The sequence below is a fragment of the Mustela lutreola genome, chromosome 12 (genome assembly GCF_030435805.1).
Source record: "Mustela lutreola isolate mMusLut2 chromosome 12, mMusLut2.pri, whole genome shotgun sequence".
NCBI classification, from domain to species: Eukaryota; Metazoa; Chordata; class Mammalia; order Carnivora; family Mustelidae; genus Mustela; species Mustela lutreola.
Window position 1 is genome coordinate 21,406,667 of NC_081301.1, and position 22,587 is coordinate 21,429,253.

Sequence of the window (22,587 nt, forward strand, 5' to 3'; positions counted from 1 at the left end):
TTTCTTGTAATCAATTAACTCCTTAGCATTTTTCTCTTTCCAGACTTGGTGATGTGCCCATGACTTTAATCAATTTTGTCCTTCTGCTGTACCTTCTGTTTACTCTCAGCTCTGAATCCATCAAGATATTTAACCCCCTGCTCCTATACACGAGTTTCTGAGCATTATCAGAGAAAATCAGATAGTTTAATACCACTACAGACTTAACTTCTCTGATCTTTAATGGTCTCTTAATACTTAACAACCTTTCATCTTACAACCTACCATCTACAAACTTACCTTCATTTCTTCTATTCTTTTATCTTTTCCTTTCTTTGTAAAGGAGGTGAACCTCCTCCTTTTGAAAACCAGTTTTTCACTTTTGCTTTGGATCCCAGGTCTTCTTGCATCAGTGTTCCTCCATCAGTTATTTCCTTACCCAACCTTCCTCTCCAAAGACTCTTCCTTAATCTTTAAGCCCTCCAGTATTAAAAATAAAATACCAGGGATGCCTGGGTGGCTTTGAGCATCTGCGTTCACCTCAGGTCATGATCCCATGATCCTAGGATCGAGCCCTGCTTCAGGCTCCCTGCTTGGTGGGAAGCCTGCTTCTCCCTATCCCTATCTCCCTATCCCTCTGCTGGTGTTCCCTCTCTCCCTGTGTCTCTCTCTCTGTCAAATAAATAAATAAAATCTTAAAATAAAATAAAATACCACCCTCAACCTATGTCACCCTTTATTTACTATTTCTCTGCCCTCCATACCATCTCCAAATATACCTTTGCTGTAGCCCTACTGTTATGCCCAAGTTTTCGTGTCCGAGAGACCACCAAGGAGCCAACACCGATGCAATCACACGAGGGTTTATTTGACAAGCTTAAGCTTGGGCCCAAGTATACCCAACACAGCAGAGTAGGGACTTGGACCCTGAACCGGATTACAGTCAGAGGTTTTTAAAGGCAGAGTGGGAGTTGACTTGGCAGTAGATAATTGGGCCATGACTGCTGGCTCAGCAGTAGGTGAGGACAAAGGGGATGTTCAGAAGGGCTATCAGGGTAAAAAAGACTGTCAGGGTATTGGAGGCCTGGTTATTATCAAGTTAAGGCCGTTTCTCCCTTTGATGAGGCACTAACATGACGACAATTGGGAGTTTCCTGGTGGAATGTCACATTTCTCCTATCAAGCGTTCTTGTTAGTGAGATTTAGGTTTAACTTTGCATTTTATTCTGCTTCAGCTTCCTTCAGTTTTATGGAGGGGAGGGCGATGTTAGGGCTAGACTGGAGGTGGATACAGCCTTGTTTTTCTTGGCCTCCACACCTACCAAGCTATTTATCATGCTGTTTCCTATATTATGCTTCCTGTTCCTGCTATCAGAATGTTCTTCTCCCTTCTCTAGCAGCTAACTCCTACACAACCTTTAAAAATTAGTTAAAACATTTGTTCAGGAAGCCTTGATGTAAATGCTTTCCCCTGTGCTCTTAGTGAATTATGTGCATATTTTTAAGGCACTTCTTGCCATCCTAGGCTATAACAACTAATTCTATTTTCTCTTCCTTACTAGCATGTCACCTTCTGGAGGGTAAGGACTATTTCCTAATTTGTATTCCCAGCACCCACAGAAATGTCTGGAATATAGAAGGAACTTAATAAAAATGAATTGAATAACTGAACTAATGAATGCCTCTCTATATACATAGTAGACTGAGACTAGTGAAAAAAACTGAACTGAATTATATACAAATATTACAAATGTCGGCTTATCAGTGCTCTTGGTAAAATTAACTTTTAAATTATAGTAATATGAGAATGGAAGTCTCTTTCCAATAGAACTTTATAAGGTGCTGTTTCTAGACATTATCATACGTCTAGAGTCCAAATTTGCAAGCTTGGGTCTTATTATTTCATCCAGGTTTCCTGTCCTGGGAAGATGAGGTCTTATCCACCAAATTCACAATATTTTACTAGTACCATAAATGTTAAAAGTAGTAGTTGACAATTGGTGAGGCTTGAACTTGACACATGTCTGGAATCGGGGTAACTGAAAACATTTTTTTTAATTAGGAAAGTGCTAAGCAATGTAGCATTATGAAACAAAGGGATTTAGGTTACTGAAGTAATACTTTTGTAAAGAGGCTGAGGAAATATTCCTGCCCCATAGAGAAGATTACTTAAACCTACTTAATGGGGCACCTTTTCTTTTGGTGTACTTAAGACACATGGACAAACTATTATTGCATGTATCACTTCTTTATTAATAGGCTATTATTGGGCTATTAATAGGCTATTAATAGTATTAATAATATCAATAATAGAAATTATTGTGTTTCTTTTGGCTTTGGGGATTATATCATCACTACTCTGCTATTTTTTTCAAAAAGGTTTACTGACACAAAAATATTTTACTCCTTAAGCTGAAAAAATGTTTTTTCTATCTTTTTAATGAGCAGCTATCCTCTATGTCTAGGAGTGAGGCCTTTTTCTGTCTAGTGTTAGCAAGTAGAAATGTGGTTTCATCTTCTCTGTGCTTGCAAGATCCTAGAAATGCTTTTAGCAAGTAATCTGCTTTAAGATTATAGCTAAGACAAATCAGCTAAAGAGATTAGGTTTTAAGTAGTTTGAGTTTGGGGTGCCTGGCTGGCTCAGTGGGTGGACCATGCAACTCTTGATCTCAATATTGTGAGTTTGAACCCCACGTTGGTTGTAGAGACTGCTTAAAAATAAAATCTTTAAAATAATAATAATAATATGACTTTATAAATTTATATAAAAAGAGAAGTACTACTCATCCTCTTCTTATTGTTGACCAAAACTATTGACATATCAAGCCAAGTAAACATAAAATTATTAAGTATTACTCTGTCATTATCACATCATGCCTTTGTCAACCTTACAACTGACAAAAATACACCAATAGAGTGTAAAATTTACTTTAACTAGAATTAGCTATTCTTAAACCAATGATGTCTACCAAAAATAAACTGTATTGTGGCTACAGAATTTTTTAAAATTCATTTTATTTTGCTAAAAAATCAGTAACATAAGAAACTTAAATTATGATTAAGAAGCAGGAGTAAGGGGCACCTGGGTGACTCAGTGGGTTAATAAGCCTCTGCCTTCGGCTCAGGTCATAGTCCCGGGGTCCTGGGATAGAGCCCCGAGTTGGGCTCTCTGCTCAGCAGGGTGCCTGCTTCCCTTCCTCTCTCTCTGCCTACTTGTGATCTCTCTCTCTGTCAAATAAATAAATAAATAAATAATCTTTAAAAAAAAAGGAAAAAGGGACATCAAAATTAGTCTCTTGCTATTTAGTTACATACTTAAATTTTTGACTAGAGAAAGAAGGTAAAATCAACCAGGGTTTTTAGCAAAGTAAAATGCACAAATGGATGAGTGTTTAATTTGGCTACTTTAAAATTAAGACTTTGATACATTTTATTATTTTACATAATAAACTCGGAATTTCATGCTTGTACATAAAAAACATACACACACAACAGAAATATTGCCCAAGCTTCAAACTTTCTGATACCCACAGACAGAAGAATAATTCAACAAATTGTATTTTAAGCAGTCTCCTTGTTCAAGGCCTTTATCTCATTTTTTATAGTAATGAGATATATAACATCTAAAAATTATATATGAACAAAACACTGAAAAACACTTTTATTACTCTTTTTTTCCCCAACAGGTTTAACATTGACTGTCTTACATTCAAACAACAAAAGGAAAGATTTCCTGGAATCTGAAGGTGTTTTAAATGGGTAAAAATGTATTTCTTCACCTATGGGGAATAAGCATACCAGTTCCATAGGAAAAGCACAATTTCTTCTGGAATTTAACTTTTTAAAAGGTTCAAAATCAATGTGTCTCTCCTCTTCCTGAAGTGTTTTACATTAGAATACTTCAACTCTGGTCATTGCTTTGTGTGTTATATATTATTGTTGTCCAGAATTTTAGTTTAATCTTGCTATAATGTCCCCCACTTATCATTATCAGTGTTACTGTTAGTACAGGAAGTACCCGTTTAGATCATGTTTATACCAGTTTGGGGGGGTTTGCTTAGCATTGTTTCTTTTTTTTCTAAGTTTGCATAGCATTGTTTCTTTTATCTTCTTCCTTTCTTTTTTTTCTAAGTTTGCTTAGCATTGTTTCTTTTATCTTCTTCCTTTCTTTTGAGTTCTCCTTCTTCCTAAAGTACATTCTTTAGAAATTCTCTTGGTAAAAGCATGCTAATAATAATATTTAGTGTTGACTTATCTAAAAATGTTTTTATTTTGCCTTATTTTATGTAGAAATTTTTATTGCTAATATTGGGAGCCAGATAACAAAAAGAGAAGTTGTAAGTCAAATAGAAGCCCATAAAAGATTTAACTTGGGTCTGCTATCTATCTAGATTGCTTTAGATAGAAAGCAGCAGTAGAGAATTTTCATTACAATAAGTGCTATTATATGGAATTTGAAGATAGGAAAGATAAAGTTATGATATTTAAGTATCTGTTTTTTGTCATTGCTAAATTACCTATGAAGCTCATTAAGAAAAAGAAAAATCATTTCAAAGTTGTTAGGTAATATTCTATTATGTAGATCCTCAAAGATGAAACCTTACATGTGTAAAAAATGGATTCTCATAGAGTGACTTGTCTGTTATTGGTAGGACTCAGTTAATAAAATTAGGGTCCCTTGCATTTGATAATGTGAAATAGTCAACAGTTTTTTAGGTCCTGTTTTTTAAAGAAATGTATGTCCATAGGGGCACCTGGATGGCTCAGTTGGAAGAGCACACAACTCCTGATCTCAGGGTTGTGAGTTTGAGCCCCACATTGGGTGTAGAGATTACTTAAAAAATAAAATCTTAAAAGGGGCACCTGGGGGCTTATTCAGTTAAACAGCTGCCTTTGGCTCAGGTCATGATTCCAGGGTCCTGGGATCAAGTTCCACATCATCATCATCATAGTCATCATCATCCTCATCATCATCTTTCCCTCCCCCACTTGGGCTGGCTCTAGCTCTAGAATAAATAAATAAAATCTTTTTTTTAATCTTTAAACTTTAATTTTTTTAAAAAATATGTATGACCATCAAAAAGAAAGATAAAAAGGAATTAGCACAACTGGAGAACAAATCAACAGAAAATACACCAGTGCCTTTCCAGCATAAGCAAGTATAAACTAGAGAAGAATAAAATAGCCCAAACAATCATCTTTTGACCTTTCAAGTAAATAATGACACAAATATAATTCCATTTTCTTGGCTTTATTTTGTCTTCAGTAAAAGTTCCTGTGTAGTTGTGCATAATCAATATATTGGATCAGATTTCCCCTGGAGTAACTTCTCATTTGTGGTGGAATATAATTTTGTAGAAAACTCCTGTTGGACTAAACACTGCAAGAAATTGAATATTCCTCACAAGGTCTTCAAAGTGATTCTTCCAGACACAGTTTTACGGAGTAAGGATATAAACTAAAATCCTTTTGTTGTAGTAGAATGGAAATTGTCTGTTTTCTGCTTCTGGTCTGTGGAAAGAGAATGAGCAATGGCATTAGAGAACTTGAGTTCAGGCTCTAACCTCAGCACTCCATGTGACCTTGGGCCAGTTCTTTACCCCTTACTCTATTTTGCTCATTTGTAAAGTAAGCTTTACTGGTTATATTTGTCATCATCCCTTTAAATGCTAAATTTTACTTATTATACCACAACTTATTTCAATTCTATCTAATCCTCACCTGATACTTCTATGCAGTAGTATTTTTTATTGAATTTTAAGGGAAAATTCTGTTATAGTAGGTTGGCCGATTCAGAAAACTTAATGTGTAAAAAAAAATTATACACAAACACTTCAAAAAGAATTTAAATCTCTTTTGGTTTCTTTGTATTTCTCAGCAACACTTCATATGACTCAGGTTGTGAATTCTCACATCCATTAAATTAAAAGCCTATACACATTTAGTCCCGTGCAAGCCTTTCAATACTTGCCATAAGTTATTTTCTGTTCACCTCAAGTCTGAGTGGGGAGTTTGAATTCTGAGATATTCCATTTCAATGCTAAAAGTAGAGTCACCATAATGATTACTTTGGAATCTTTGATATATAGAATTAAATGTTGGGGCGCCTGGGTGGCTCAGTCGTTAAGTGACTGCCTTCGGCTCAGGTCATGTTCTCGGGGTCCTGGGGTCGAGCCCCCGCATCGGTCTCTCTGCTCAGTGGGGAGCCCACTTCTCCCTCTCTCTCTGCCTGCTGCTCTGCCTGCTTTTGATTTCTCTCTCTCTGTCAAATAAATAAAATCTTAAAAAAAAAGAATTAAATTGTTAAATTGATTAAGTGAGGGCCCCCAAAAAGATAAAAGATAAATATCTCAGTTTATATGTAGAGGCTTCTTCCATTCTCTCAAAGACGAACTTAATTGATTCAACCAATTCCTTATTTGGAGCATTTATAATGCTTCAATTTTCAACTATTGTACTATAAGATTTATAGTAGCTTATATATTTTACTTATTTTTATATACTTGTTCTACGAAGTAAAATGAGTTGCCAGGTCAAAGGTATACACACATTTATATATTGCCAAATAGCCTTCCAGAAATGCTATCTCAATTCATATTTGTACAGAAAGTATAAGAGAATCCTTTCCCCAGTGTCTTTACTGTAAGTAGGTATTATTATTCTTTTGAATCTTTGACAGAATTATAGGCATAAAATATTATATATTTCATATATATATAAAGTAACTATATATATATAAATATATAATATATATAATATGTTATATTATCGTTACTTAATTACAGATGATGTCTTTGATTATCCATGTCTTTTCAGATGTGACTTGATCTTGTATAGCCATTCTTTTGTAAATTGCCTATTAATGTTCTCTGTCCATTTATCTGTTGATGTATTTATATTTTCCTATTAATGTATCATACAGTAGTTTTAGTAAATTCTGTTAATGCTGTTTTATTTTTAGGTAGTAGGATAACATGTGGTTTTTATTTTATTCTTCAGACCTTTCTTTATTCTGATTTCTGATTTTTTACAATGACTATGTTTTATTTTTGTGCTACTCCTTGAACATACACTTGCTATTCTCATGTTAAGTAAAAAAGAGAAAGAGATGAAGGATGAGAAAAAAGAGAAGTATTTATAAACTTTCTCTTATTCAGGAAGCACCTTGCTGGATAGTTTTGGTGGATTTCTTCTGGAAATACAGGTTCCATATGTGTTTTTTGCATCTGAAGGACTTCTTAATAATCAAGAAATACTTCAGTTGCTAGAATCCAAGTAAGTTATTGACTTCATAACTTTAACAAAGGTATATATATCCTAAATGGCTAAACATTGTGCTATATATGTGACATATTTCTCCCTGATTGAAGTTGCAATTATATCACATAGAAATAGTTTTCCAGAGAGTTTATGTCAAGTCACATTTCTATCCCTGTAGTATACATCTTAATTACTGAATATTATCTTTTTTAGCAATATATATCAATCTTGTGAAAAAAAAATTTCATTATTGTCTAAATTTATATCTTAATTTAATTTCTTTTGTTGTCAGCAAATATGAACACTTTATGTGCTTTTTCCCTGCAAATTTTATGATCATATCTTTTGGTCATTGATAATATTGAAAATGAGTATTCCTATTTAGAGGGCTTTAAATATTGCATGGGAAATAGAACTATGATGTTCTAAATGAAGTACATAAGGCAATGTACATCTCAACTAATTTGTCACATGTACTGAATAAATCTTAATTTTATTCCTCAAATTTGTAAAGTGGAATAAATTGATGTATGAAAAAGCACAGAAGTTCAAATAATTTAGTATGCAGGGGGACAATACAACTTTTCTTAAAGAATTTTTCTTAGCCATTTTATTATGTCACCCCAAAATATGGATTTTTACAGGTATAATATCACACTAGTGGAGAGATGCTGCAGTGAGTCATTGAAACTCTTTGGAGGTACAGAGTGTTATGTAGTGGTGACAGTTGATGAACACACTGCCATAATTTTGCAGGTAAAATTATACAGTAAAAAGTATAAATTAAATATAGTACAGTATATTTGACCATGTAATTTAGTATTAGCTTTGGTATAGAGAGCTTAACTATAATCCATTAGTGTTTTCTTCCAAAAGTTTGCAAATGGACAAGTATTAAAATCATGACTATGGAAAATGACTATTATCAAGCTTCTTTAATGTCTTACAATTTTTAGCATACTTTAAGAAGACAAAGCAAATATAGAATCTTTAATGTTATATATTGACCTATTTAAAAATATATTTATAGAATATTACAGTGTTGAAAACCTTAAAAATCAAATCCTAGCCACTATGTTTCTTAAAAGGTGGCAGTAAATTAATGCATGTTTAGTAATACAGGATTTCCTCTAAGGTAAGTGGGGATTGCTTGCAATTAAGCCAGTTTGAAAAAAAAAAGAAAAAAGAAAAATTCTCTTTAAAAAAAGCCCTATAGTTTAGAATTTAAAATGTGCAAATTCTTGACTAAATCTCCCTGATATGTTTGCTTGATTGGAGTACAAATTACAAAGAAATTAATTCAGTAGGGTGGAAATGGGGAGCAGAAACCAAGTTTGAAGTGATGGAATATAAATTAATGGCAAATATGGTAAGGTAGAAGTCTGGTCATGAACAAATGTTAACAGTATAAGAATTATATAATGGAAAAACAAAGCTCTTTAGAGGGTTTCTTAAGAGTTACTATGTCTTATATATTTAAAGCTTTTTAAAAAGATTTTATTTATTTGAGAGAGAGAAGGTGGGAACGAGAGAGCACAAGCAGGGGGCGCATCAGAGGGAGAGGGAGAAGCAGGTGCCTGCCTGAGCAGGGAGCCCAATATGGGGCCCTGTCCCAGGACCTGGGATCATGACCTGAGCCAAAGGCAGATGTTTCACTGGGTAAGTTACCCAGGTGCCCCTAAAGTGTTTTTAAAAAACAATTATTTAGGGGCGCCTGGGTGGCTCAGTGGGTTAAGCTGCTGCCTTCGGCTCGGGTCATGATCTCAGGGTCCTGGGATCGAGTCCTGCGTCGGGCTCTCTGCTCAGCAGGGAGCCTGCTTCCTTCTCTCTCTCTCTCTCTCTGCCTGCCTCTCAGTGTACTTGTAATTTCTCTCTGTCAAATAAATAAATAAAATCTTTTAAAAAAAACAATTATTTAGGGCAAAATATCATTTGGGAAACTTTTAATTTAATTTAACTTTTTTTTAAAGATCTTATTTATTTATTTGTCAGAGCAAGAGAGAGTACGTGCACAAGCAGGCAGAGAAGCAGGCTCCCTGATGAGCAAGGAGCCTGATGTGAGACTGGATCCTAGGATGCTGGGATCATGACCTGAGCCCAAGGCAGAGGCTTAACTGACTGAGCCACCCAGGCATCCCAAAACTTTTTAGTTCATAGTTACGTGATTTAATGTTAGAGTAAGACACTTCCTGAATCATTCACTCTATCAAAAATTAATTGTATGAAATGTGTAAACCTGGTGATTCACAGACCTGTAGCCTTGGGGCTAATAATGCATTATATAATGCATTATTATGTTAGTAAAAAATAAAAAATTAAAAAATAATTGATTGTAAACCCAAGTTAGGCTCCTTGCAGCCTGCTTAAGGTTTGCTAAGATTGGGGCACCTGGGTGCCCCAATATAGTTTTATATATATATATATATTACATTTAATATATATATATTAGATTACTGAAATATGGTAATAATAATTTCATAACAACTATTCAACCTAGTGAATCTTTTTATTTTATTTATTTTCTGGTAGGACCTAGAAGAATTGAACTGTGAGAAGGCATCAGACAATATCATTATGAGACTGATGGCATTATCATTCCAGTACAGCTATTGTTGGATAATCTTGTATACCAAAAAAACATTAAACGCACAGTAAGTAAACATTTTTTCATCCACAGTCACATTTTATTTCTTAAGTTATTTGGTCCTACTCTTTGAATAAAAGTAGCTATGCAAATTTTCCACTTGCTTATCTAGTTTGCATTGAGTCAGGGATCTTCGAAGTGGAGGTGTGCCCATAGGGAAACAAATCGGGGGAAAAAAATGAAAGGAAAACAAATCAGAACTTTGGAGATGATATATTTCTGGGGGATATTCTGTACAAATCAGCCTCCTCTAGTTCACTAAGAGTTGCTGCTTTAAGTGTTTCACTTTTTATTACTTTTTAGTTCTGACTTGTCTGTTTAAAAATGCCATTCTTAAATCACTTCTCTCAAATACTTATTAAGTTTACCAACTAAATAGCACCTTGCTATTCTTTCTTTCATTGACATGCTTAACTTAAAAATTACAAAAAATCCATGCCAAGACACTGGCTCAAGTTATCATTATATGTCCCTTCTTTCCTTCATCTCAAAATTTTATGAACCCACAGCTTCCACCTCCTTTTTTTATTCTCTGCAGTCTGGCTTTTTTCCTACATCTATACTAATCTGTCTCCCAGTGTCACTTCCACCTCCAAAAGTATTTTTATCTTTCTCTGCTTTACAGTATTGAAGACTTGTCAGTGCTTCCTTATCTGAAGCTCTTCAGGCCTGTAACACTTCAGTTTTGATCTCTTTAACCACTTTCTCTGTCTTTACCTCTTCTCTTGTCCCAGTCTCCACAGATACATCTGAATTCTCTTCTTTCTTCTATTCAATCCATTAGAAACCTTATTCATTGCCATAGCTTCAATTAGCATTTTTCTGCCTATAATTATTATATTTATATCTGCAGCTGCAGTCTCTCTTTGAAATTGCTGACATGTCTCTCTAATTTTCTATTAAATATCTCCAACCTAATATTTTATAGACTCTCAAACTTAACATGTTCCAGGGTGAGTTCATTATCTCTATCCCTTCTGAAGCAGTATCTCCTCTTTTTTGCCCTTTGGCTATTTATGACTTGCCTTTCTTTTAGTCACCTAAGTTAGAAAACATATCTTATAGATGTAACCACTAGTCTCTTTTTTATCTATCCCCTCTCTCCATTTATATTACCAACATCTTGGTTCAGATCTTGTGTGGACTGTTAACATAGACTACCAACTGTTTTCCCACCTCATGGCTCTCCATGTTACTCTCCATAATCTGTCATACATTTGATTAATATTTCAAAAATCAAGCTCTTATTATTTCACTCTGATAAGAAGCCTTCACTGACTTCCCTATTATCTACTGAATGCATACATACTATTCACCCTAATATTCAAAATCTTCAGAATATAATCCTGACCTATATTTTCAGGCTTAATTTTCATTGTTTTCCATTTCAGCCAGAAGGATTGCTCATTGGTTCAAAAATATGGTCCTTTGGGAGGCCTGGGTGGCTCAGTGGGTTAAGCGGCTGCCTTTGGCTCAGGTCATGATCCCAGCGTCCTGGGATCGAGTCCCACATCGGGCTCCTTGCTTGGCTGGGAGCCTGCTTCTCCCTCTGCCTCTGTCTGCCACTCTGTCTGCCTGTGCTTGCTCTCGCTTCTCTCTCTATGACAAATAAATAAATAAAATCTTTAAAAATATATATATATTTCTGATATATATCTGATATATTTCTCTGATATATATTTCTGATATATTTCTCTCTTTCTACAATATTCTCTATCTCCTCCAACTATTTCATCTGGTGAATCATGCCTATTTTTCAAAACCTATCCCCAAATATCACTTTTTCTATTCTATCTTTCTTTAATACCCCCATCTCATGCACACAAATAGTTAATTGTGACCTCTCCATCCTTTGGTCTCCTTAGCTCTCTATCTTTTCCTCATCTTTGACATTTATCACATTTTGCTTCGTATTACCATTTTGGAGTACTTGCCCCATGGCACTGCACATTGTTTCATATAGTAGATACTTGGTAAATATTCCTTGATCAAATGAATGGATCTTTCCTACTAAATTGCAAACTGGTCTCCTTTTTTTTTTTTAACACCTCTACAGTATTTCATAACACATACGACATCACTCATAGAATAGGTTTTTAAAATATTATTAATTCTGCCATGCCTTGGGTGGCTCAGCTGGTTAAGCATCTTCCTTCGGCTCAGGTCACCATCCTGAGGTCCTGCAATCAAGCCCTGTGTCATGCTCCCTGCTCCACATGGAGTCTACTTCTCCCTCTCCCTCTGTCCCTCCTCCTGCTTGTGCTCTCTCTCTCTCTCTCAAAAATAAATAAAGTCTTTAAGAATATATTATTTAGTTAGAAGGTATAGAAGAAGAAGGTATAGAGATAGGTATAGAGAAGGTATAGAGATCTTTCCTTATTTGACATTGCATTTGGATTTCTTTTCCTTTACTGACTTTCCAATCAGTACACAGCTCCAATATACAAGCTCTTTGTATACAATTATTATTATGGGGGGGGCATAAGTACAAATTAAAATTTAAGAGTCCAAACACCTTGGTTCTTATTTCTTTTTCTTTTCTTTTTTTTAAATATTTTATTTATTTATGAGAGAGAGCGAGAACGAGCACAGGCAGACAGAGTGGAAGGCAAAGTCAGAGGGAGAAGCAGGCTCCCCGCGGAGCAAGGAGTCCGATGTGGGACTCGATCCCAGGACGCTGGGATCATGACCTGAGCCGAAGGCAGCTGCTTAACCAACTGAGCCACCCAGGTGTCCCCTTATTTCTTTTTCTAATAACAATAATATCTAGAAAATCATTTAACCTTGCTTTTCCTTACTACCAAAATTGAAAAATAAAAATAATAATTTAGGTCTAAAAATCTTCATTTTGAATATTAGTAAAGGCTGTATAGCATTTTAAGCTTGGAACTTACTTGTGAAGCATTTAACTTTTTCAAGAGCTTGGAAGTATCTTATAGATAAAACTGTTTAGGAAAAAAGTTTAGGTTGTTTTTAGATTGCTAGTCACCTATATTCCAGAGGTATAATTGAAGTACAGCCAAAAAGAGGGATTCACACTTATTTTTACCCAGATTTTCATGGGAAAAAAACCCAGTTATGTAAGTCTGAGATAGTTTGATGTTCAGGATATGAAGAGTTACTTATTTACAATAAGCTATTATTATAAAATGTAGCTATTTTCAGACTTCTAGGTTTCTCACTTCCATACTTTTAGATATATAAAACGTTTAAGAAATATCTTAATCAACTGACCAAATGAGGAAAATTCAACGTACAAAATAAAATTGCTTGAATTACCTTCGTAGTTCATGCCATTAGTTCTTGTTTAAGAAAATGTGTTAGGAGTCCCCAAGACTACCCCGATTTTTGATGATTTGGTAAAAGGATTCACTGGACTCGGCCTTACTTGTACTCATGACTATGATTTATTATAGTAAACTGTTACCAAACAAAATCAGCAAAGGGAAAAGTGCATGGAACAAAATCCAGAGGAAGCTAGAAGGACGCTTCCAGGAATCTTCTCCTAGTAGAATCACACAGAATATGCTTAATTTCCACAGGAAAGAGTTGTGACAACACTTGTACAGTGTTGTGTACCAGGGAAACTCACTAGAGACTCAAACCCCAGGGCTTTCGCTAAGGATTGATCATGTAGGCACTCTCTGCCTAGCGCATATTAAAATTCTAGACTCCCAAGAAGAAAAGTAGGTGTTCAGCAGAAACCACATTGTTTGTACAAACAGTTTAAGCATAGTAAGCCACTCTTGTCAGCCACTCTTATGGAAAAAGCTAACCCGAGGTAAAAAAAAAACCAGCAGGGGAAAGGAGAGCCAATAAGTTAAGGAGACCTTGTCTTGATGACATGGTTTGAGTCCCTGGATCCAATAATGTCTTCTCCTGGACTTCCTAGTAATATGAACCAATAAATTTCCTTTTTGCTGCTTAGAGTACTTAAAGTGGATAAAGTCAGTAGCTCAAGGCAGATAGCTCAAGACTCAATCTGATCTGCTTAATACCCATAGTGGGGGAAAAAGGAGTGTTCTTTTAATTGATACTATTGACATACCAGATTGTGTAAGTTTAAGGTCTGCAACATGCTGAACAATCAGATATCAAATGAGTATAAGTATAGTAATATAATTTTTTTTTAGGTACCATCTTACAGAAAAAACACTTCATCATCTAGCACTGATTTATGCAGCTTTGGTATCATTTGGGCTAAAATCAGAAGAACTGGATGTAAAGGTATTCTTTTTTTTAAATGTTTGTTTATAAGTATTTTTCATAAACCAAAATTATACTCAAATTCAAGTGCCCAGTGCAAAGAAACATTACAATAAACTAAAAAGTTAATATTCTTTCCATTTAAACTTCTGTTCTAGAAGAAGGGCCCCTTGGGGCACCTGGGTGGCTCAGTTGGTTGAGCATCCTGCCTTTGGCTCTGGTCATGATCCAAGGGTCCTGGGTTCAAGGCGTGTGTGGCCCCCTTGCTCAGCGGGGAGCCTGCTTCTCTTCCCTCTGCTGCTTCCCCTGCTCGTGCTCTCTCTCTCTCAAATAAATAAAATAAAATAATAAATATTAAAGGCCTTAAAAAATTTAAATTCAGACCTTCATCTCTCTTTTAGAGTTTTAAAGCAACTTCCTGACTAATCTCCTTATTTCTAGTTGTCCCCCTTTGTTGCATAATATTCACACCAATTACATTTCTGAAATAAAGCTGTGAACATTTCACTTCCTGAACTGTAAACTCCTGAAAGAAAGGAAACATGTTTATTTGTTTTCGTGTTCCTGGCACCCAGCACAGCACCAAGTATCTAGTAGACTCGTGTTTTTTTTTTAAGATTTTATTTATTTATTTGACAGAGAGAAATCACAAGTAGATGGAGAGGCAGGCAGAGAGAGAGAGAGAGGGAAGCAGGCTCCCTGCTGAGCAGAGAGCCCGATGTGGGACTCGATCCCAGGACCCTGAGATCATGACCTGAGCCGAAGGCAGCGACTTAACCCACTGAGCCACCCAGGCACCCCTAGTAGACTCTTGATAATATGTGTTGTTAAATCAAATTTTCTTGCTCAAAAGACATTTCGTAGCTCCCTAATTCATTCAAAATAGAGATCAAACTCAGCTGGATTCAAACTTCATAATTTGGCCCCTAGTAATTCTTCCTTTAGCATCATTCTACTCACTATTTCTTGAATATGTCCACACTATCACAGCCAGCCAGTCCACAAACATGTCATCACACGCTGTCTCCCCCTTCCTCCTACTGCTAGCCTTTGGAGTTATATCTTTTGTTGCCCAGCTCAAACACTACCTCCATTAAGAAATGTGTCCCAAGTATGCCCTCTCAAGATAAATCTCTCCTCCCATTCTCGCAAGAGCACTTCATATCTTTATTGTAGCATGATGTATTCATTCATATGCCTTCCACTCTGGAGGGAAGAACCTTTTTGTTTGAAAAATGTATAGCATCCAGCACAGTACTTTGTACCCAGTAAAAATGTTCAACAAACATCTACTGAATTGAATTAAATCAAAGCACAACCTGTTAAGAAAATTAACAAATTATCTATTTGAAATAGAATCCTAATCATTTTGACCCTGTGATGCATATTAAACATTGAAATAAATTTCTTAGAAAAGTTATCAGTGAATGGCAAATGTAAGTGTATTTCCCTTACCCATTCAAGTGTGCTTTCACCACTTAACCAGCCTCTTTTCAGCTAATGGTAAGCAGTTATTTGCAAAATATACTTAAGGGAATCATTTTATTCCTGTATATATGGGTTATATGATACTAGTGAGCAATACTATGTTCAGGTACAGTGACATGGCCCATAGAGGACATGTTCCAAGGAAAGCATTTAGGGATGACACAGGAAGTATGCCCAGGCACAATCCATTCCAAACAAAAGTCTGCTCTCACCTGGATCAAACTATTCCAAGAGCTTTTCAAGTTATACATAATAATCTTAAAAGTAGATCAGTTTTCCCATAGAATTTAAGAAACAAATACCAGTTTGTTCTATTATCAATATGTCACCAGTACTCAAGTCTCCTATTCTCCTGACTTGATGACATTACCACATTAAAGGGGTGCCTGGGTGGCTCATGTGGTTAAGCAACAGCTTTCTGCTCAGGTCATGATCCCAGGGTCCTAGGATAGAGCCCCGCATCCAGCTCCCTGCTCAGGAGGAGCCTGCTTCTCCCTCTCCCTCCACTGCTCTGCCTGCTTGTATTCTCTTGCTCTCTTTGTCAAATAAATAAATAAAATCTTCAAAATAAAAAAATACAGGGGGTTCCCTAGACTCAAATTATTTTAGAGTATATTGTTGCTTTAGTTTACCGAATTTAGTAATATGTCTTTGGGCCTGTTAGAACACATCAGTATGGATTTTAAAAAAAATTTTTTTTCAGGCATCTGAAGACCTAGCCATTAAGGAAACATTAAGAAGTTTAACTACATTTTCTTAAGCTAAAAGAAAATACTGCTAGTAGTGTTGTGCTGTATTTTATTCTAATGTCAAAAAGCTCTGTAAATTTGTTATTAGCTCCTTTTACAGAAAAATGCATAGATAAACATATATGCAAAATTTTGAAAATATTGTTGAGGTTCCTGAATCTCCCAAAGTCTAGCCATGAACTCCAGAATTCTTGCCTAATAAATTAAGGTATTATTCATTACCATCACCATAAAATTGTGCCTTTTTATATTTAAATAAAAGCATCAGATCTTCTTAAAATATCCAAAACTGCAATAAAATTAATTTGGAGGGGCACCTGGATGGCTCAGTAGGTTAAAGCCCCTGCATTCAACTCAGTTCATGATCCCAGGGTCCTAGGATCGAGCCCCACATCGGGCTCTCTGCTCGGTGGGGAGCCTGCTTCCCCCTCTCTCTCTGCCTGCCCTTCTGCCTACTTGTGATCTCTGTCAAATAAATCTTTTTAAAAAATTAATTTGGAATCAAACACTCTTATGTCTGTGCACTCTGTACATATTTTGAGTGCATGGGTGACTCAGTCAGTTAAGAAAGCGACTTGATTTTACCTCAAGTCATGATCTCAGGGTCATGAGATTGAGCCTGAGTGGAGGCCTAGTCAGGCTCCCAAGTCCACGGCAGATGGAGCCTACTTAAGATTCTCTCTTTCCCTCTCACTCTGCCCCTCCTCTTCTCCCCTCAACTGCTTACTCTCCCTCTCTCTCAAAAAAAAAAAAAAAGAAAAAAAAATTATACCTACTTAATATAATTTAAAGAAAATCCTTCTTTAGAATACATATACTCCCCAGTTTTATGTACTAACAGTTTTTTTATTTGTTATCTTGTGAAAAAAAATATTGTCATAATTATTTTATGAGGTTTGTACAGTCTTTGTTTCTTGAATTTTCACTACAGGACAGGAGGTTTATATTTCTAAGATATGGTTATTTAGGGCAGTGTTTCCTATTCACATTAAACTGCTAACCCATGGACTAGGGTGCCTGGGTGGTAGTTAGTTGAGCCACTGACCCTTGGTTTGGGCTCCACTCATGATCTCAGGGTCTTGAGACTGAACCCTCTGTTGGGCTCTTTGCTTAGCACAGAGTCTGCTTAAGACTCTCTCTCCCTCTCCCTCTTCCCCAAACTCCTCTCTCTGTAAATTAAATAAATAAATCTTTAAAAAAAAAAAAAAAAAGCCTGCTAACCCATGGACTATTTTTACTTCAACTGAATCTAAAAGATGAAGAAGTTAAAAATGGAACTGAAAGCAGACGAAAAAGGCTGGCATTTCGAAAGAAAGGCATGGAGGAAACACACAAGTGACAGACAGGAAGTAGGAGATATTAAGAAATTTTCTTTAGAATTAGGTTTAACACACACAGAGCTTAGCATCAAATAAGCCAGTATTGGATGGAACAATTCCCAAAATATTCTAAATCAAAACTTTTTCCTTTTTGGGGTGCCTGGGTGGCTCCGTTGGTTAAGCATCTACCTTCGGCTCAGGTCATGATCCCAGGGTCCTGGGATAGAGCCCTGCATTGGACTCCCTGCTTCTCCCTTGCCCTCTGCCTGCCACTCCCCTTGCTTGTGCTGTCAAATAAATAAAATCTTTTTTAAAATAATGTTTTTCATTAGCATCAAATACAGCATCAAATTCATCTGTAAATATCTTTTATCTTTTTTTTTAGATTTTTATTTATTTTACACAGAGAGAGATCACAAGTAGGCAGAGAGGCAGACAGAGAGAGAGGTGGAGGAAGGCTCCCTGCTGAGCAGAGAGCCCGATACAGGGTCCATCCCAGGACCCTGAGATCATAACCTGAGCCGAAGACAGAGGCTTTAACCCACTGAGCCCCCCAGGTGCCCCTATCCTTTATCTTCTAATATCATTTTGAAAAATCTTATCTTTTTAAAAAATAAATTATTTATTTTTAAAGATTTTATTTATTTATTTATTTATTTATTTAACAGAGAGAGAGAGAGAGAGATCACAAGTAGGCAGAGAGGCAGGCTGAGAGAGGGGGAAGCAGGCTCCCCGCTAAGCAGAGAGCCTGACATGGGGCTCTATCCCAGGATCCTGGGATCATGACCTCAGCCGAAGGCAGAGGCCTAACCCACTGAGCCATCCAAGCGCCCCAATTCTTTTTTTTTTTAAGATTTTATTTATTTATTTGACAAAGAGAGAGCTAGCACAAGCATGGGGAGCGGCTGGCAGAGCGAGAAGGAGAAGCAGTCTCCCCATGGAACAGGGAGCCCAATGCCCAACTTGATCCCAGGATCCCAGGATCATGACCTAAGCTGGAGGCAAACACCTAACCAACAGAGCCACCCAGGTGCCCCTTAAATTCTGATTTTTGAGAACTGCTAGATTTAACTTGGAAAAAACAAAAATAGTAAATATTATAAATGGCATCCAAATTTTTAATAAATTTATTAATAAATACAAAATGGAAATGAAGAAATTTAGCTCCAAAAATTGGAAAACTATAAGGATATCATATTTAAAGAAGGAAAGAAAACTGCTTATCCTCACAAAATATGCTGGCTTTCACATATTTTGGTAAATTATATCTAAAATTATATTCAAAGATTAAAATCTGCTGGGCTTTTTTTCTTCTGATTACAAACAATTTCTGAATTATATATTTTGCTTCCTAAAATTTCCTATAATCTAATATATAAAAAATATATTTTAGCTTATAATTGCCCCAGGAGTGGAAGAGGCTGCACTGATAATTCGGCAAATTGCTGATCACAATTTAATGACCTCAAAGAGAGATCCTCGTGAATGGTTGGATAAATCCTGGCTTGAAGTTTCACCATCTAAGGTTCATTTCCTAACTATGTAAATTAGACATTTACAAGGCAAATATAAATACATGTACTGGAATTCTCTCTTTGGTAGCTTATTTTTGTCCATTAATGTTTGCATGTGCATATATAGCAGTAACCATAATGTACAACATTTATTTAGATCATTTTCTAGAATCATGGGTATTTTTCAACTTCACAGAAGTATTTTAATGAGATCTTTTATAATGAACTTTCAAATCAAGTGTATTATAGTGTGATATAATGACTTTAATGTCTAATATTTTCAAAAGATAACTTTTCCTAGTTCCTAAATTTAAACACTTAAGAGTAGTAAATATGAGTACAGCAAAATTCCATCCTTCCATTTTGTCAGTAATTTAGTTACATAATTGAAACTGAAAGTAGAGTTTTGAAATATTTTTAAGATTGATTAGTTAATTTTTAGAAATTCCTTTTGTTTAAGCATAAATATTTTCAAGTTCTCATACCAACCTAGTATCTTTGTTACCTTTTTTTTAATATATTCAAATCATGAAAATGTAAAAAAAGAATAATGAAGCTTTTTACATGCTAATATGGAATGATCTTCAAGATATATTACATTAAAAATGAAGTTGCAGCATAGAGCTTATATACTACCACTTGTATAAAACAAAGGAAATTAATATTTATACGTGTTTGTAAATGAATAAAACATCTCTGCAAGGATATCAAGAAATGATAACATTAGTTATCTCCAGAGAGAACTGGGAAAATGGGTTAGGATGAGAGTTTTTACTGCACACCTTTTAGTACCTTTTGAATTTTGAACCATTTGACTATTTTACCTATTTAAAAAATAAAATTATAAAGCAAATAAATTCAATAAAATATTAATGTATTCATATACATTCATCAAACATTCATATTTATTAAATTATAGAATTTTTATATGCCTAAACAGAAAATAGTACTATCAGCATGTATGGGTATAATTATGGATGTATGTATGTCTGTGTAGGTTCCCTCTCACCAAGGCATGTCTAATCTACTCACATGTATGTCATTTGGTAAAATCAAAGAGGGTGCAAAAAGCCAATGTAATGCAGAAAGAAAACAAAATGCAGTAATAGTAAAACATGGCTGCTATATTTCTAGACTTTTATGAGATCTCTCTGAAAACACATATTTTTAGACCATTAAGGTCAGTTATGGTCGACACAAGTTCTTCCTATACTCTTCACAGCAAGGCTTTCCTGAAAGTATCATAAACATGGTTTCTCATAAATATGGTTCATCTTAATCAAATAGTGATAGTAGTATATGGCCTACAAAGGGATAGCTAAAGAAATCTTGAGTTATAAAAGTCCCCTAAAACATTTCTCATTAGAAAATCTACCATTAGGTAAAACAATTGTCATTCAAAGGAGATGAACTGTAATAAAATTTTTTGGATGAGTGATTTAAATGAATGAACTTTAAGATCTTTCTTAATTCTGAGAGCGTATGAATCTTAACTGCCAAAGAAGTTCCTTTCCCTAGTAGCCATACTTATTTCCCAGACATCTCAAATTGAGGAGAGATGCAATGACAAAAAATTTAATATGCTAGATTGAGCAGAATAAAATGGGTCATTTGCAAATGACTAGTGGCTGATTATTCCTTTAAACTCTTTTATAGGAAGAAATGTACTTACTTGATTTTCCATGTATTAACCCATTGGTGGCTCAGCTCATGTTAAATAAAGGACCTTCACTGCACTGGATATTATTAGCAACTCTGTGTCAACTTCAGGAGCTTTTACCTGAAGTTCCAGAAAAAGTATTAAAGGTTAGTTATTTGAATTCCATAGTCTTACATGAGTTTATTTCCTTTCCACTTACCATAACAGTTTTCAAAATGAAAGTATCCAAGATTAATTGTTTTGGGCTTCGTGTAGCAAAGAAATAATTTACTTGAACTAAATTTCACATAGAATTCTCAAGCTATCCTATATGAATAATTCAGTACAGTTTATCACACTTTAAATTATTTTGAAATGTTATTGTGCCCACAAGTATGTGATCACACACTCTATTCATATGTGCTTACAATCCTGATGCCCTTCATTATAGTAGTAAAACTTTAGCCTTATTGGTAAAAATTTTAAATTTTTATCAAGCAGATGGTATTCTTATATAACTTGTATAACTCAAAACTCTATTAAATTATGATTAGAAAATGGGTTAGAAATTGGATTAGAAAATGGATTTTCTAATTACAATAAGTTTTTCTTTTAATGGAGCCTAATTATGTTCTTATGACATGGATCATTATAATACCCTACTTATTTATATTTTGCTTTCTTTACATATAGATAAGCATTGCTATTTATATTTACTTGACTAATGTTTATGTTGTATTTTTTTATATTACTTGACTGATGTTTATGTTGTATTTGTATTATATTAATTAATTTAAAAAATTTTTTAGCATTTTTGTAGCATCACTTCCTTATTCAAGATTAGTTCTTCTTCCATAACAAACTCACCTCAAAGTCCATCACCTCAGGAAAATGGAAATCAGACTAGTACCTTCACCTCCCAGAGTTTAGCTTCTGGCTCTTCAAACTCTGTCTTTCAAGGACATAATGAAAATTACCACTTTTCAGATATAGGAGAAGCAGTGCATGGAGACACAAACAGCTCTTCAAACTGTAACTCTTCCCTTATGGAACTAAGAGAAATGCCATGCGTTTTACCACCTGTGACTTCTTACAATCAGGCCAGCTACTGGAAAGACTCCAATTGTAACCCTAACATAGTGCATCATCCTTTCCTGATTAATACAGAATCAAAGAATGTAGCTGATGACTCCTTTCAAAACCAAAATGATTCAGAGTCAGATGTCTTTTGTTTGGATCTAACACAAATAAACTATGAAAACATAGTATCACCAATTGACACTCAGAAGAGAGTTGCCCCTAATTTTATAAATTACCAGAAAAAGGGAACACATGATGCAAAAAGACATATAAATAAAGAAGTGTCTGCCCCTAGCTTTTCACTAGAAGGCTCCCAATCTCCTCTTCACTGGAACTTTAAGAAAGATGTATGGGAACAACAGAATCACTCATTCAACTTAAAATATGGTGCAAAGCAGACTGCATGTGACAAATGGTACTCTCAGGAAAATAATTTATTCACTAATCAGCAAAAATGTTTATCTGATGAGTTAGAAGACTTCATATGTGAAAGGTCAAATGCTGGGACTAAAAGGACATCCTGGAAAGAATTACCATCTGCCCCCAGTTTGGATTTATTTTGTGCTTCTGATCCTAATGTAAATCAAAAAGAATTCAGCAGTCTTTATTTCCACCAAAGAGCTGGGAAATGTTTAGGACAGAAGAGGCACTCGGACTCCTCATCTAACTCAGGAGACAAGAAATCATTACCAGGTAAACACTACCTAAT

The 22,587-nt window shown here is 35.1% G+C and overlaps 2 protein-coding genes across 2 annotated transcripts in view; one reads left to right on the top strand and one right to left on the bottom strand.

Moving 5' to 3' along the window:
• Positions 1-22,587, top strand: part of SHOC1 (shortage in chiasmata 1) — a 73,625-nt gene that overhangs the window by 46,081 nt on the left and 4,957 nt on the right. Inside the window, exons 18-26 of the mRNA XM_059141220.1 lie at positions 3,666-3,738; positions 5,246-5,424; positions 7,137-7,254; positions 7,884-7,995; positions 9,769-9,890; positions 14,017-14,110; positions 19,039-19,170; positions 20,816-20,965; positions 21,608-22,571. Of these exons, the coding sequence (XP_058997203.1) occupies positions 3,666-3,738; positions 5,246-5,424; positions 7,137-7,254; positions 7,884-7,995; positions 9,769-9,890; positions 14,017-14,110; positions 19,039-19,170; positions 20,816-20,965; positions 21,608-22,571 (1,944 nt within the window). The remainder of the gene's footprint in view (positions 1-3,665; positions 3,739-5,245; positions 5,425-7,136; positions 7,255-7,883; positions 7,996-9,768; positions 9,891-14,016; positions 14,111-19,038; positions 19,171-20,815; positions 20,966-21,607; positions 22,572-22,587) is intronic.
• Positions 5,215-22,587, bottom strand: part of GNG10 (G protein subunit gamma 10) — a 36,234-nt gene continuing 18,861 nt past the window's right edge. The window contains exon 3 of the mRNA XM_059141193.1: positions 5,215-5,490. The gene's annotated coding sequence lies outside the window, so the exon portion shown is untranslated. The remainder of the gene's footprint in view (positions 5,491-22,587) is intronic.